This window comes from Neopsephotus bourkii, unplaced genomic scaffold (genome assembly GCF_033783945.1).
Source record: "Neopsephotus bourkii isolate Nb327-2 ecotype Australia unplaced genomic scaffold, CSIRO-AGI_Nbou_v1 NB_1615, whole genome shotgun sequence".
Lineage (NCBI taxonomy): Eukaryota > Metazoa > Chordata > Aves > Psittaciformes > Psittacidae > Neopsephotus > Neopsephotus bourkii.
In genome coordinates, this window is record NW_026902090.1 from 6,906,989 (window position 1) to 6,924,445 (window position 17,457).

The 17,457-nt window shown below is 38.6% G+C and overlaps 1 protein-coding gene across 2 annotated transcripts; it reads right to left on the reverse strand.

Moving 5' to 3' along the window:
* Positions 1–773: 773 nt before the first annotated feature.
* DCLRE1A (DNA cross-link repair 1A) lies at positions 774–17,297 on the reverse strand. 2 transcript variants are annotated; one of them, XM_061372741.1, is made up of 9 exons: positions 16,807–17,297; positions 13,577–15,139; positions 11,066–11,199; positions 10,272–10,390; positions 8,487–8,630; positions 7,423–7,568; positions 6,283–6,437; positions 2,162–2,303; positions 774–1,541 (listed from the first exon to the last, which is right to left on the reverse strand). In XM_061372741.1, exons 1-9 carry the CDS (start codon positions 17,222–17,224, stop codon positions 1,375–1,377), a joined length of 2,988 nt encoding a protein of 995 aa, XP_061228725.1. In that variant the 5' UTR covers positions 17,225–17,297; the 3' UTR covers positions 774–1,374. The 2 variants fall into 2 exon arrangements, with proteins under 2 accessions (XP_061228725.1, XP_061228726.1); XM_061372742.1 differs by having other exon boundaries at positions 1,357–1,541; positions 2,151–2,303.
* Between the last annotated feature and the right edge of the window lie 160 nt (positions 17,298–17,457).

A 17,457-nucleotide genomic window follows, 5' to 3' on the forward strand; every position in this document is an offset into this window, starting at 1 on the left:
AGCCAACAGTTCTTGTGACAGCTAACTCGTATAGTGCCTTATGGAAAAGAAAAACTTGTTTCCTTTAACTGCTTAATTTAAACAGAAGCATTTAACAATGCCATAGCTGAGCAAATGCACTGGAAGAATTATGAATCAGTGGAAGAGCTTTTTCCCATCAGAGTTTCTCAGCTATTTCTCTGAGAAGACAGAAAAACCCCAAAGAGACTTCATGTTACAGAGCTCAGAGACGAGGAACTGTGCAGACCCACACTGATCATGAAAGAAATGTTTTCCCAACAAGAAATGGCATCGTAGACTTCAGATGAACTGCTCGGGCTGGGGATGACTTTATGCATGATGGAACTTTTCTAAGTCCTGGAAGTTTGGGGCAGTTATTAGTTTAGTGTTTAAAATTACACTAGTATGCCTGCATGCAACCACATACTTCAGCATCATAAATACTGATAAGTTACAGAAAGAGTTGCATTGATTATCTGGCAGGATTCAGGAGAAAAATAATACAAAATGGAGCTTACCTTTCTGCTGCCACATTGGTATTTACCTTTCTTGTTTCTTTAGAATGCAAGGAACAAACCTGTGTATACAGCCCTGCAAACCCAAATGCACCACTGGCACTTACACAGAGAAGAACCTCTTCTGTGCCTGGAGCACGTGCTGAGAACTAGTACTACCAGGATGCAAGAGCAACACATACAGTACATCCAGCAAAGATACTACAGGACAGGTTCGTCAAGAGTAGCAAATGAAAAGAAATGCACTTCGTTCAGAAAGAACACACAAGCTTCATGGGAGTTCTTTATTAAATAAGATCACAAAATCTTGAGTAGGTACCAGTATCTTTTTATAAAAAGCTTTCTCTGAAGTACATACGCTGCAAAAGCTGAGCCAGTCCTTTCACAGGGTACACTCTGTTTACAAGATTTGAATTGCAATAGCTAGTTCTGCCTCATGAAACCAGCTTCTCTGAAGCCTGAACTGACAGCATGTGGCGTAAGCTTAATATAGCCTTATTTATTACAGTCACACCTTTCCAGGAATGATTAACCTGTAGGTGGTTTCTTCCCCAGTATTTGCATCGGAACATCTCCAAAATATGAGGAAAATGAAGAACTGGGAGAAGAGAGTAAGATAAAACTAACCTGAAAAATGTAGTTGTAAAAAAGTTATGAAGTTATATTAAAAATAAGTAGTAAGTACATGAAGAAGCAAAGTGCCTTTTTTTTTTAATGCAAATTCAGCTTTCTCAGGAGAATGGCAGCTTCATCCTTCCTAAAGAAAGCTCCATGGAAAAAAGAGTTAAATAAAACACACAGGAACTCACAGCTCCCACTCCAGCCCACCTCCTCTGAAATACACATTCTTCCTTAATATCTATTCATGCCCACTATCCTCAACCATCCAGTCTCTAAAATGCTTCTGCATCAAGCTTCTTGCTTTCCAGTCACCAACATTTACAGTGGGGATGATTTTCTGTGGCTTCAGCCATTGCACAAATCGCTTCATTTCCAGGTAACTGCTGTGCTCACTGTAAGGAATCCCTGAAATGAAACATATCACAGCAATCCGTCAGTCTGCTTAGCTCCTTGCCAGAATACTGTTGGCAAGACTTCCAGCTAAGAAATACTTTAGATAATATATATATATATATATTTTAATTCCTATTTGAGATTTATAGCTAAAGTAAAATGAAACCCCAGATTTTCCTTCTGGACAATCTACCTTGCATTAAGTTACTGAGTTGTTTATCAGTGCAAACTGAGTGACATCAAATGCACTTAGTTAAATGACTGTCATTTAACTCCACCCACCGAGAGGTGGGTGATCTGAGAGGAAGCTGAGCAAGGTATAGAATGAAATCTTGGCTCTGGAACTGCACTGCCACCAGCATCAGCCAGACCAAGGCTTTAGCCCTGAAAGTCTCTACCTATGCCAGATAAAAGCTTCTATCTGCATGAGGAGGACAGGAGCAAAATATATGTAAAAAGCTACATTTACTGCATTCTCTATTACTCCATTTATGGCTCTCTCCTGGAGAGACCATCTGTTTGGTTTCCTAAAGAGTTATCAGAAAAAGCATTGATTACAAAGAACAGTTGGAGCTTCCAGAATAAAAATACAAAAAGCAGCCACACAAAGTTAATCTTTACCACACTTATACCGTATATGGTGATGTTTCCTCTTGTCTGAGGTTTGATATCCACCAGAGAAAGGCATGAATCAGAGTAGGTCCATCCAGTAGGTTTGAAAGCCAGAATGTGATCAAAATTCTCAGAAAACTTACTCAAGTGATCTTGCAAGCCCTGTGAACAGAACACAGCATAAACTGAATGCCATTAAATAGCTCTTTAGTATAAAGGTTGGAAATTTCATGATGGAGAGACTTCAGACTAAACTTTATTTTCTTCTTTTAACATAAGTATCATCTACTTTGGAATTACTAGTGATAAATGTTTACATCTGCAGAGCACCTTGTACCTTAGGATCTCAATTGCTTCATCCGAATAAGCCCATGTTAACAGCCACATATTACAGATCAGAATACGTAAGGCATAATCACATCCTCTTACAGATCGTGCTACCCAACTAATCCATTTCTTCCTCTCAACTGGAAGTCAACACTCTGGCAGCTGAGTGGTGATAAAAGATGGTGAAAGTCTGTTTCAGTGCAGAACCATCTAGTTACAAAGTGCCACAGAGATCTTGACATCTGCTTATGCCCAGAAGTGCTCAGAGTTAATTAAGCTACCCAAAAAAATCACAGCAAGCTGTGTATTAGTTGAATACAGTGCATGGCTCTGAGCACTCAACCATGTTTTACCACATCTCCATTCAGCATAAGAACAAAACTACCTCTAAAAAAAAAAGTGGACTTTATAAAGTTTCCAAATTGGTTAAGTTAGCCTTCAATGTTAAGCTAGGATTGGAAAAGGATGAAAAGAGAAGCACAAGGAATGTGCAGTCTTATTCCTGGATAAAGTGAGGTCAGTATTATTTCAAACAGTATTATTTCAGTATTATTATAAAAAGAGAAAATCAGTTGCATGTGTCCTGTACAAAACCTTAAAGGCACAGACTCCATCTGAAAGCTCTACAAGATTATAGAACTCAAAATCATAAACTTTATATCAGCAGTCAGAAGAGGAATACAAAATAAAGACTGGTTAACAAAAGGCGGGGATAGGTAGGCTGTGATAAGAGTCATAGAATCATAGAACCAACTAGGTTGGAAAAGACCTTTAAGGTCATCAAGTCCAACCATTACCCCAGCACTGTCAAAGACTACCCCTAAACCATGTCACTGACCTGCCAGACACTTGAAAACTTAAGCAGGGAAGCAGAAAGCTGCCTGTAACAGTGCCACATTTGATGGCACCTTCAGTACAACATCCAGTAGCAACATACAGAATCCACCAAACCAGGCACATAAACCACAAAAGACCCAACCACAATGCGTTTCATTCAGCAGCAGGAATTGTGGCTGGCTGCCATGACTCTCAATACACTGAAAATGTTCAGCCCTCACTAGATGACAGATGTAACTGCAGCAGTCAAATTCTCCTTCACACTTCATTTTTGAAGGATTAACATAACTTCAGGTAATAATTGAAGTATTTGCTCCCCTTGCTCTAATGAAATCTAAATACAGCACTTCAAATACTATGATTATTATATTAATCAATGCTGATCTGCTTTCACATTTTGCTATAAATTGAGTGTGCAACATATATGTTAAGGATGCAATTTCAATGTCATTAATAATTTATTGTGCATTTCAATCACAGGCAGCTCTGAAAACCTCACCTCAATGCTGGTACAATCATGTTCATAGTTATTAGAACTGTCAAACATGAAGCACAGACAAGTTTGGGGTTTTTTTCCATTAGTAAAGAGCATGACAAAGAAAAACAGAGCATAAAACTGTGGCTTCTGGGGGATAATATAATATACCATGAGGGTTGGCTATTTGCATTCTACAGGATCACAGATGTACTCAGTTTACTAAATAAGGACTGAATCTAAGCTTTTGACTGAGAATCTTCCCATAAGGATTTAATGGATTTGTAGCTTCAGCTGCAAATCTACAGAGACAGGAAATTAGCCCAAATTAAGAAGTAAATTGTGGTTCTGAGGAGGACTACGGGATCAAATAAAACAGAAGAGGTAGAAGAGACCCAGAGGATAACGAAGCTATTGGCATTTAGTAATGAGGATCACTAAAAAATTCTGCCTTTCCCAGTAATTCAAGCCAAGAAAAAACACCCACTGTAATTCAGTCAGTTCCATAGAACTGGCACCCAAAATTACATAATCTGTACAAAGAGGATGATATCATTCGTCATTCTTTAACTAGAATGAGACTGCAAGAGATCAGATGATACATTCTTGAAAATATTGCCTTTTCTGCATTCCTATTTACTGATGCTGAGTAGAAATAAGATAGAAACTCATCTTCAAGCATTTAACATTCTCCACATTGTCCACTAGATGACTGTGCCTTTTAATCTTTCCTGGTCCTTTCTGTGGTCCAGGTATCACTTCCAGCACGCCCTAGGTTTGTTTAGAACCTCCTGTTCTCAGAGGTAAGACCCCGCATGATACAACTGCCTCTGAGAAGCCAGGTTGTCCAGACATCCTCATAATATAACCACACCCTCTGCATAAAAGCCCAGCTATGTGAGTAAACCATACATGGTAGGACACGTGACAGCAGAATCACGTAACAACCCCAAAATCTGCAGAAGAAACTCAAATATATTACTGTTTAAGACAACACAACAAGTTAAAAATAAATCCATACACGTTGCCATTACTCATTTTCTGCCCCACCATGGAAAAGATTATAGAACAATGTTAAAACATTAAGATATTAAGTTCCATCTCCTGCAGCTCCCATCCAAATCATAAAGCCTCTTTTTCTCCTTTTTAGGTCAGCTCTGACATTGACTGGTCCTGCAGCTAAATACCATCTTGCTCTGAAGGATTTGCTTGAGATGGCACAGCAGGCCTGAAACAAAGCAGGAAAATTAATCCAAGTCCATAAGGTGTAAGCAACCATTGTTTTTCTTCCAGGTTACCTTTAATCTCCAGCCTCCTGCTTTGCCTTAATGCCATTCTGTATTTTGCAGTCTTTATAGAAAAACTCTTTCCCCCCAAGAATTAGTCACCTTTCCTAACTACTTACTTTTGTGGAAAGAAAGTCCCACAAAAAAATCTCACCAAAAAGTCAGTGTCTCAAATCTCAACTGAAATGTGCATTTGAAGTCAACTTACATGAAACAATGTCTTAAAATAAACTGATTTACTTGCTTTTGCCACAAATATCAGAGAAGACTGTGTGTGGAAAAAGCTAAAGCATGTGTGTTTATATGAAGTGTCCTTCAACTCACTCAACGTGTGCATTTGTTTATGTGCAAGTTTATACTGATTTTCAAGTATCCTTAGTCCCATGTGAACTCTCAGCACAGAAGGACAGAGAATTACTCTTTTAGAAGAAAAAGGAAGAAATTCTTTCCTGTAAGGAAAGAAGTTCTTCACAGTGAGGGTGGTGAGGCACTGGAACAGGCTGCATAAAGAAGTGGTAAATGCTCCATCCCTAGCAGTGTTCAAGGCCAGGTTGGACAGAGCCTTGGCTGACATGGTCTAGTGAGAGGCGTCCCTGCCCATGGCAGGGGGTTGGAAATAGATGACATTAAGATCCTTTCCAACCCAAAGCATTCTATCATTCTAGGATAAGAAGAATTATTCTTTTAGAAGATGAAAATATGATTATAAATACATGGAAATTGAACTGAGAAGAACATGATCAACCTTATTCCTTTACCGAACACCAGACAAAGGTGGCCATGTTCAGAGGATGCCTTGAAACAGAGCCTGACAGGCAGAAAATCCTTTTAGTCTTTTCCTACATGCCAGGTAAAAGACAGGCTGAAAACAGGGACTCCATGTCACAACATATTAATTGCTAATAGGACAGATCCTGCAGTCATTACATAAATCTACTTCAAAAAGGCCCACAAAGAGCAAGCCTTTGAACAACTCTCGTCTTATCTTGTACAAGCACCTCATTGAAGTGAAATTACACTTTCTGTGCATCATGTTTGGAGACAGTTATTAATGTTTAATTGTATTTCATTTTCAATGTATTGCTACATGTCAAAACTCTGCTAAATAAATACAATCTGACAAGAGGTTGTGAAGCACCAAACAACACTGGTTGAGAGGAACCAAGAATAAGATTAACCACAAGGATAATCCACAGAGTATATGTTCTGAACTTACCTTAAAATTGATTTGCATCATGGGAAGGATATGAAGCAAAGTTCCATCCCAGTTCACAGTGATGAGGGAATTCACAGTTGCTGACTCTAAGCACTGCAGTGTTTTGTACTTGTCACGGGACATGCTTGCTTTTGTGCCCAGAACTTCAGCAATTGCTTTGAGATTAATTGGGAAGAAATCAGATAAAGAAAATTGCAAGAGTTAACTTTTTTGCTTGGATCACTGGATCACTTTTACTACCGAAAAATACCTGCCTGCTCTTGAGTATACACAGATGCTGGAGAGGGACTCTTCATTAGGGACTGTAGTGACAGGATACGGGGTGATGGGTTTAAACTAAAACAGGGGAAGTTCACGTTAGATATAGGGAAGAAGTGCTTTACTGTGAGGATGGTGAGGCACTGGAATGGGCTGTCCAAGGAAGCTGTGAATGCTCCATCCCTGGGAGTGTTCAAGGCCAGGTTGGACAGAGCCTTAGGTGGAAAGGTCTAGGGTGAGGCATCCCTGCTCATGGCAGGCGAGTTGGAACCAGATGATCTTAAGGTCTTTTCCAACCCAAACCATTCTATGATTCTATGATTCTGTAATGCTGTAACCAAGTGAAGCATAGCACACAAGTTTTTCATTATATCAGAAAATATGTGCTTTGGTTTGGGGAATGCTTTGTTAAAATGTTTTTCATTAAAATTGATGACTCTAAATAAACAGAAAAATATATAATAGAAAACTGGAAGGAAAAACTTACCAAAATAGAAGTTTAAGAATAATTACATCCTTTTGCTTTTCCTTGACTACATGAAATTATTAACAACAGAAGTGTCATAAAGACCTGGTTTTCTGGGTTTTTTTTATTATTATTATTTCATTTCCATTAGGAGTTTTCTCTTCACAATCAAGTAAGTTCCAGACTGGCCTTGGGTATATTCAAGGGGGGTTGTAAACATGGCAGAAAGATTTCTTTCAGAAAGCTAAAACTTACTGATTAGAAAACTAAAATACTAGCAGTAGGATTATTAAATATATTTAATGTCTTCACACAATACCTGAACATCACGACTAAAAGACCCTTTATATCTTCAAGAAAATACCTTTTAACGTTTGGATATTTAGTTTTTGGATCCAGTACACTTTTTTACATACCTAAAAAAACTTTTTCTTTTCCAATGGAATAGGTGCCACAGACAACTAGAGTACGTGGGTTTAAAGTCACTGTCTCAAAGGCAGTATTAACAGCAAACTGGATAACCTCTTGTTGAGAAGGAAAAGTGTATTCGGGACTACAATATCTGGAGCATGGAAACAAGAAACACCACTTCATTACACAAAATAAAGGATGTGAATTCACCAAGAAGGCTCTCAAAACAGCATGCATACAGTAACAAAGTAATGAGAAAGATGTTACCTTCTACAGCATTTCAGTCTACATGCAATCTATTTATTAGAAACTGAGGAGTTCAGATGAAATTGCTGCAATAAAATCCACATTGAGTGTATCAGTCTTTTCTCTGTAACTATTCACTTGTCTGCCACTGACACTCAGTTCTGCAGTTTTTTCTCTATAAATACCAAGTGCTCTTTCAAGTTAGATTATTTGTATCACTTACTAATTACATCCTCATTCCTATTTTTTGTCATGTACACAAACCATACCATAAGGCATTATTCATTGGCAGAAACATATGGAGCTGAAATGAAAGTCTGCAGCTGGGCTTTAGTCACCATGCACAGAAAAACAATTTTATATATATGAGTCAGAGAAAGGTCTAATGAAAACTTGGACAACTGACTGAATCATTTGGCATTCTTTCACTCTTTGAATTCCCCCACACTCTTTTTCACAATGGAGTTGAATCCACATAAAAACAGTGTTCCATGAACCTCTTATTTCATACACGAAATGTTCAGCTCTGAGTTTTGCCACCCAGAATTTATACCACTCAATGTTGTTTCAGTAAATGCTTTAACATCTTTTCTACTACCCACTTCTATTCTCTCATATAACAGCATAACAGATGAACAAGCTAGACATACACGGACTTTAAATAAAACCCTCATTTTATTCAGCACTAAATAGAGCCTAACAAATGTTAAAACAGTTATGTCAGTCATTTACACTTATATTTATTTGGTTCATACAAAGTCTTACTAAATTGAAAAGAGGGTTATATTGAAAAAAAAAAACCTAGGAATTCAACACAACTTACGTGGTATCAAGGTAAAGGGTGTGAACCTGCTGACCACTCAAAGCAGGATAGCGCTCCATAGATGGATCTGCCCTGAAGTCTCCTGTGTGCAGAATAACAGTCCCACTGGGTAGGCAGAAAAAGATCATTGTTGAACCTGGACAACTGTAACAGACAAAAAACCCCATACAAATTGTGTTAGTTCTCTAGACTGATAAACCACCATAAGAGATATACCACACTATGTTCACTAGCAGGAAGCTGTGCAAAACAGCGTTTTAAATTACACCTACTATGCAGCCTAATTTAACTAGAAGTTTCTGGTTTCTAAAGGAATTTTGAAGTTACTCTTATGGCCATAGATAAGCTGGGCTTGAGTTCTCAGCTGAGATGGAAAAAAGGAAAAATCACACCAACAGTAATCAAGCATTAACTGCTCTCTTGGGATCCTCTGTCTTCTAAGTACAACAAAGATGCAGCCTCTGTTGTAACACCTGAGGTTCTATACTTGATTCAAGGGGCAAACAGCATTCTTATTCAGGAGAAAGAGAACTGTATTGTTGCATATACATCTTCAGTCCTGCAGGACTTACCAAACCATTTCCTTTTAAATTCTATCTGCAGATTTTAAACACTATCCACCATCCAGAATTCCCTGGTTATAAATGCAATTTTGTTACTGGTCACAGTGCACTTTTTTGCAATTTCTTGCCAAAGCTGTCTGAAGGGCAAGAGCTCAGACTGGAAAACCAGAGTGGGACTATTCTGGACATGAATCATCTTTAAAGGATATATGAAATCTCAAAAAAATGGCATGAATCAGAGCTCAAATGACAGAACTGGTGACCTCTCCAAGAAGCTGAACTTCGTACCTAAGGCTTATATGCCTTTTAAATTGAAGCAGAGGATCAGAGACACAAACAGGAAAAATAAGTGTCCAAATTACATAAGCAACAAGGCTTCCTCCCTTCCCAGAAACAGTTTTCAAAGGACTTCATGGAATCTTATCTCTCTTAACTATAAACAAGTCATACAATAAGCAATATTCAAAACAGCCATGATGCAGTCCTGTGTGACAATAATATACTTTAGGGAAAGGACTCTTCCCCTAACCCATAGGCAAATAAGGTACCAAGAGGCAGCACAGGGCTGTTAAGTCTGGTGCTACTGAACCACACATTACCAGCATAATGGACAAAAATCTCACCCTTTATCACCAAATCCAGGAGAAATTTTGCTCAAGATTTAAACACGTTTATTTTTAAAGTTCAGTTTTCAAAATATTGGTTAGGTTTTGTCTCTCCTGGGATTCCAAAGTACCTTGTTTTTCTTTTGCTGAGGATTTCACTATATTCAGTTGAAGATACAGGAACCTAACGTATCTGATAATCAAATGTAGGATGCTGCCAAGTAGAGACCAAAAATTAAAGTGTGCAGACCACTAGAAAAATCATTCAACCTCTCAACAAACATAACGGTTATGGAGTTATGTGTGGTTAATACTAGGTACTCATTACAAGCAAACAAAATGAAGTTAAACTAAAATGATCAAAAAAAGCCTATCCTCCTTCAAAGTTCACCTCTTTCAGAAGCTAATTACTTGCAAGAAATTTAGGCTTTTCCATGCCTAATTCATTTCTGAAGTGAAAATGCATGTTACTAAGTCAACTCAGGAATGTGAAGTATTTTCACCCTTATTTTTCCAAATCCCCTAAACCCTAAAAATCCTAAAAATATAAACTGTCTGTACAGCTCTTTAATATTGTATACATACAAATATTGCACAATAAATGAAATAATACATACTGATTGGCATCGAGCAGCATCACTTTGATCCCATCTACTATACATTCCGTGTCCATTGGCAGTATGTGGACATACTCCTCTTTGACTCGAAGTTTGCTCTTCACCAGATTGCCAGTTATCTGCAACAGGGAAAGGATTTAATATGGAATAGGAACAAAATCTAAAAAAAGCCTTTGTTTATTTTAGAAACAAAAGCTCTCAAAGTCAGACTGTTTGGCTTACAGAGAAACTATGAGAAACTATGAGATCCTGGGTATAATCAAGCCTTTCAGCAGCATTTCACCTCTCAAAAAGCAAACTGAAAGAAAGCTTGTCTTAAAAAAATCAAACTTTTAAAAGCCCACCAACAGGTTATGGACTGGAATCAGAAAGGAGGCAAACAAGGGGGAATAACATCTGTTATAGACTGCAAGTCAAAAAGAGGGGCTGGGTAAAGCCTTCTTTGAACAATGGAAGTTTCCACATCACAGGCCCTAGATCTTATTGCAGAGGACTGCAGTCACCCCAACACCTACTGGAAGGGCAACACAGAACACAGGCATTCCAGGAGACTTCCAAAGTAAATCAGAAACAGTTTTTTGATGCATGTTCTGGATAGGCTGATGAGGCAAGGTGCCCTACCATGTTAACAGTAGAACTGGTTGGACATATGCCAGCTAACAGCAGTCTTGGCCATTCAGCAGCCTGAAGCACAGGACACACAGGAACCTCTGATCTGTTTACTTTCACCAGTATAAAAGTGCTTATAGTTGCATAGGGATTTCATAATACCCAGTAATCTTGGACAATCTTACCTTGTTACAGTAGATTGGAAACATGAAGTTTTTTGTTAGCCCACAGTAGTGATCGGAGTGAAAATGAGTAAGGAAATAAGCTGTGCAGCCTTCAATTTCTCCATACTGGAAGGCATCAACTGTAAAACCAGTTCCTAAAGCAAAAAGAGAAGTGAAGCCAGTCAGCAAACTTGCACAGTTCAGAACTAGTTTCTAACTAGATGTTCCTTTTTTCTCTTCCTTCCAAATGAAAAGGTAACACAGCTACTCTGCACATAGTTAAAGGAACCGTTTAAGCATGAGCATGGCTTGTGTATGAGTCAGTCACAAAAAAGATTTTCACTGACTAAATAAAAATTTAACAAAGTGTTCACACACAGACTTTCACAAGCCTCCCAAATACCTGTTGTTCAGCTGGCACACTACACAGATGGCAACTGCTGAGGCAAATGAAACATATTTACCTGCATTCTACTGGTATTTCTGAAAGTTCATGTAGATTAAAATCTAATACCAATAACTTCACACAAAATAAAACAGGTAACTGCATCTTAACAAAATACATTTTGCAATCAAACTGCAATCATTCAATTACTCTACATTTAATAATCCTCTTAAAACGTGCTAGCATGTAGAATCATAGAATGATTTGGGCTGGAAAGAACCTAACATCATCTATTTCCAACCCCCCTGCCATGGGCAGGGACACCTCATCCTAGACCATGTCACCTAAGGCTGTGTCCAAACTGGCCTTGAACACTGCCAGGGATGGAGCATTCACAACTTCCTTGGACAACCCAATCCAGTGCCTCACCACCCTTGCAGTAAAGAACTCCCTCCTTATATCCAATCTAAATCAATCTAAAACAATCCCTGTTTATGTTTTAACCCATCACCCCTTCTCCTATCACTACAGTCCCTAATGAAGAGTCCATCCCCAGCATCCCTACAGCCCCCCTTCAGATACTGGAAGGCTGCTATGAGGTCTTCATGCAGCTTCTCTTCTCCAGGCTGAACAGCCCCAACTTTCTCAGCCTGTCTTCATACAGGAGGTGCTTCAGCCCCCTGATTATCCTTGTGGCCCTCCTCTGGACTTGCTCCAACAGCTCCATGTCCTTCTTACGCTGAGGAGACGAGAAGTACACACAGTATTCCGAGTGGGATGTCACGGGAACAGAAGGGCAGGATCACCTCCTTTGACCTGCTGGTCATGCTTCGTTTGATGCAGCCCAGGACACTGTTGGTTTCTGGGCTAAGAGCACACACTGAAGTGGCTCATGTTCAGTTTTCCCATCGACCAATGTAATTATGAAACAGGCAATGTGAGGGCTTCCAATCTATCTGCTGAGATGAAACGTGACTGATTTGCCATTGTACGCTTTCAGTGAGGTTGTTTGTATAAAGATGCTGCATAAAGAGAGCTGGATAGAAGACAGACCTTTTATCTGCAAATATATTTGTTTCGAATGCAAACATACTGACAGATGGTCCTTTCACACCTTCTTAAGCCCACCAAATAGCACATAGAACTAATTCATCTGGCGGCACTCTAATATTTTTTCATTTTATGTAAGATAATTTTTCTAGATCTTCTACAGCTAGCAAAAGCTCTACTTACTCGAGGTTAGAGCTTCATGGATTTGCAACTCCAAAAACAACATAGCAGCCTGCTAATTAAAAACCACAAACCAAAATATGCCCAAGTGTTTGCAAGGTACCAGACTCAAAACCTCAGTTATTATATATGGAAAATTCTCTAAGCCCATAGAAGCCACGATACCGGTGAAGCCCCACAAAGACTTGCATATCAGTTTTCAAGAAGCAGCTTTGCACTTCGGATCACTAATATATTTCTGTTTGGCTTCCTAAAGTATCTCCCTACGACTAAGACAATCCTTTGGTGGTAAACTGAACTGTGAGGATTTGAAGCTCTTTAAGCCACTGATCCATCAGCATGTAATTTATGTAACTGCTTGAGGAGATTCTGATAAATTCTTCTCTGTTTCCTTAACTAAACTCATCTGCTTGGTTTTCATTTCTTTGCTTTCACAGTTGTAGTAAATCATATTTCTAATACTACTGAATTTCAAATACAAAATTGAACTCAATTCTCTGAAGTTACTGTAGGGAAATAATTGCTATTGACAGCCCTGTTTTCAGGAACAACTGAAGCAATGCAAAAGATTAAATTCAGGCATTAGGAGTGAATATTAACAAGGGATATATTCAAAATTATTTAAGAAAGTAGATCCATCTTTCAAAACTGCTTTTTGCTGTGGCAAAAACATTCAGAAGTCAGTCCTTGAACTCATTTTGGTGAGATAATTATTTCACTGTTTTCAGCCATTGCTTCTGGAGATCTGCACCTATGCCAGATTTTATTAATTCAGATGGAGGAAAGAAAGTTCATTATGAGCTGCAATCTAAATGGCTATGAAGAGTGTAGAATATGGAAGTCTAAATTTAGAAAAAAAACCAACCCAACACTCAAGCCAAAATTAACCTCTACAAAAACAAACAGTTCTCTCTCACCTGGAATCTTCTTGTAGAAAGGGCAGTGCTTTTTTCTTGTTCCTTCACCTGCAGTAGATAATACTTTAAGCTTTTTATTCCACCTTTTTTGGCCACCAGAACTTACACCTGCAAAGGCTCCATCTTTTGTTGAACTTCCAGTAACTGTTTCTACATCTTCCACAGACCCTTCAGCTTTCCTTTTTGCCTGTCTGGGCCTCTTTCCATTGGGAGTTACTGAAATTGATATTCGCTTTCCCTCACTCAAACATGTTTCTTCTTTGCTTTCCTCTTTCACTTTGGGTTTTAACCCAAAAAAAACACCAATGTCCATTTGTTTGAGTCCTTTGGCAGGACTGGATTTGGCATTCGTACTTGCTAAAGAAAGAGATGTTGCTGTTTTAGAGTTGGGGCTGGGAAAGCACACAGCAGCTGTATTAAAGTTTCCTTCTTTATCCACTACTGACTGCAAACTCTCCTGGCAAGCTGTTTTTCCAACTGCATTGGAAGGCATTTTATCTTCGTTAGTTAAAATGTTACTTGACTCCCTCAAAGAATTACTCTTCTGAGTCAGAAGAGACCTAGCACCTTCTCTGGCTACCAGTAGTGATGTTTCAGTAAAACTCAGGTATGAAGAATCTAAAGCACAAGCACCAGTATCTTCTGACTCTGTATCACCTGATTTAGCAGCAGAGGAAATCAATTCAGGCTCTTCAGCCTCCACCCAGTTAAAAGGAGAAGAGGAGCCACTGGCTAGTGCCTCTTGCTGATGCTGATTATCTACACATGTTGAATTACAAAACTTCTTGTTCTTTTGACTCTGAGAAACAGTTTTTATACCGTGATCTAGATGGTCCAATGGCTTTACTTCCTCACAGTGTTTGCTTTTAATTACGGAATGTCTTGGTTTGTCATGCTCATACTGAGGCTTCTGCTGTAAAAGAAGTCCATCAAATGTTTTAAACATCATAGAATTACAGTCTTCATCTTCAGAGTTACAGTCTCCAAATAATTTCTTTTGTGATATTTTCACCTTCTCTTCCTGAGTTTCCTCTTCACTTTCCTCAAAAGTGCTCAGTGGAGAATAAGAAATTTCACATTCACTGAAGTCTGCTTTTGATTGCAGTAAAGTGAGCTGACTTGTATCCTTCTCACTACACAGATCTTCTATTCCACTTTCCTGAGCAGATACAAAGTCATAAAATTCAAAATCACAACTATTATCTGTTGTCTCTGTATGCTGAAATGGCTCTTGAGGCGTCTGAACACGTGCAAAAGAGGAAGTACTTTCACTGATTAAATTTAGAGACTTCACTTGTGGTGAACTCTGAACCCTCAACATACAGTCATCATTTGGGGTATTTTTTATGTTCTTGGATGGTTTCTCACTCTGTGAGATTTGTTCTACTTGACCTGGGGAGCAGCTGAGCTTTGGAGCAGCAGAACATGTCATCTTCCTCTCCAAACTGTTTGACAAAGAGTTTACAAGATAATCTCCAGCCCTGCTTGCTGCAAGTAGAAAATGGCTGTAACGCTTGTAGTGAGATGGAATGGTGGAATTGCACAGTAAACCATCAGGACACTCTACGAAAAGAGTTAAGCAGAGAAGCAATTTTAGTATCTTTGCAAATATAGTTGGCATAATTTTTAAAATAAAAATCACACATGAGACTATTTTAAAGCTGTTTCTTATAAATGCAGCTATAGGAAAACAGAATGCACAAGTAAGAAAAGTATGACCTCCTGCCCTGAGCTGGCTAGAAAGCAGAATGCTTCCAACCTAAAACCAAACAGCTGCTGCTAATACAGCACTACGCCTGAATTGATACAGCCCTCTAACAACATGAATACCTAACCCTGTTTCAATATTGTGCTAATGGTAATCATATAGCTTCTAGTTTTGAACTGTCTCACATGAAAGCAATGAGCTCAGAGCAGCAGCACCAGAAAAGGCCAGTAGACATGTTTCAAAATAAACCAAATCTTGGTTCTGAGTCAGCCTGAAATTCAATTTCAAATTGCCTGCTGGGTCACATATTAAAGAAAAAAAAAAAAAGCTCATAGTTTTACTTCAGTGAAAAAAGTATTCAGCAAAATATCTGTGGCTATTCCCTAGGCCTTTTTTGTTGAGAGTTTGCTGGCCTATTGTGAGAGGGTTTTAAGGTATGTCAATCAATTAGAGGGATTTTTTGTCTGTTAATTATGGGAGTAAGAGATGGAAAAGAGGTGTTAACCATCTGCCTCATCTTAAACTGCTGCCAAAATCAGGATTAAAGTACTCACACTGAAGTGAATTTAAGTTCTCTCCATTCTTGAAGAAGAAACTTCAATGAAACTTACAAAGATACAAAAAGCAAGGTGATTCTGTTACCTAAAAGAGCCTTTACTCAAGTTTCCAGGCTGGATGCTGTTTCAAAAGCTACAAGGTTTGCTAAGAACATAGAATCATATAAATCAACCAGGTTGGAAAAGACCTTTAAGATCATTAACTCCAACCATTTACCCCAGAGACTACCAACACCACTACTAAATCATATCACTGAGGGCCTCATCTACACATAAACTGGATACCTGGATCTGTTTGGACCTGGTATTTCCCCAGAGGAAACTAGCAACTGGAATACATCAGTCTTATTCCTCTTGGAACAGAACTCAAAACAAAATTCTGTTGCCATATGATACAGGAATGATCATGTATAATTCTGTACAAAATTTCTAAAATATACTGGATCACTATATTTCAGTAATATACTTGTAAACAGACCAGTAAATTAGCGTAACAGGCAGATTTCAGCTTCTAACCATCCATACACAACTGGACAAATTATACAGCAACACAGATACAGAACAGTAAGATTTATACCTAAGAAGAAAGAAATTCACAGGCAGAAGTAGAACCCTCTTAACTGAAGGAGGGGTTTTGCTGACACTGACTTAGTAATTTAAATGGTATGCACCTTCAACTTCTTCAATAAATATTAAAACCTGAGCTTGCTGAACAACCATAAATCTTTGTCACTACAGAGATTAGGTTATGTGAGATATTCATGTCTGACTTCCATGTTCTTCACAAACAACAGAGAATCTCATTCAAAAACAGTACTGATAAATGATCAATAACAACATTCTAAAAACCATACCAACGACCCTCTCAGACTTTGAATTAAATATGCAAACCCAAGTTTTATAGCAACATTACGTGAGAAGCCTTTTAACTTTTCCCTGAAGCTTTTTTCTTACTCTGTGCATACCTTTTTCATTGGATCCTGGAGTATCCAAACACTCAGCAACATGCCATCGAGGTGTCTGGACCAATAGCAAAGAAAAAGGCATCTGGCAGCTTGGGCAGTATCCATCATAAACGGGCTTTGTGTTTTGTGAGCTCTGGTCTGTGAGGCTGCTCGTGCTTTCCTGGGAGTGCACACTACTCTCATCTTTACATGGATCTGCATCCTCTTTTGACCTTGATACCTGCTCGGTTTTCTGAAGGGTATCAGCTTTTTCTACAGTCTTTTTTCTTTTTCTATTTCTCTTCCTTTTTGGCCTGCACTTGCCATCACTTACTGTCTGCACAGGTGTAGAGATGCTTTCTGCATTACTCTGATGCTTTTCCTTCCTAATGGATTTGTACTCCCAAATGTCCACTTCCAATGAGGTATCGTCAGACATGGCAACGCAGGAATTATTTTCCTTTCTTTTAAGCAACAGTTCACAAATGTACCATTCCCTCTACTATGATTTCTCTTCTGTCCCCTCTTCACTGTCTGAACAAAAGCACAAAAGCACCTAAATTCATTTTGAAAATGCAACAAACCACACAACAGTCCGTGATGGGACTGAAGCATGGTGAATCCTAAAAAATCATTTAATGAGCGTCTCTTTGAGTACTTGAAATTACTCCT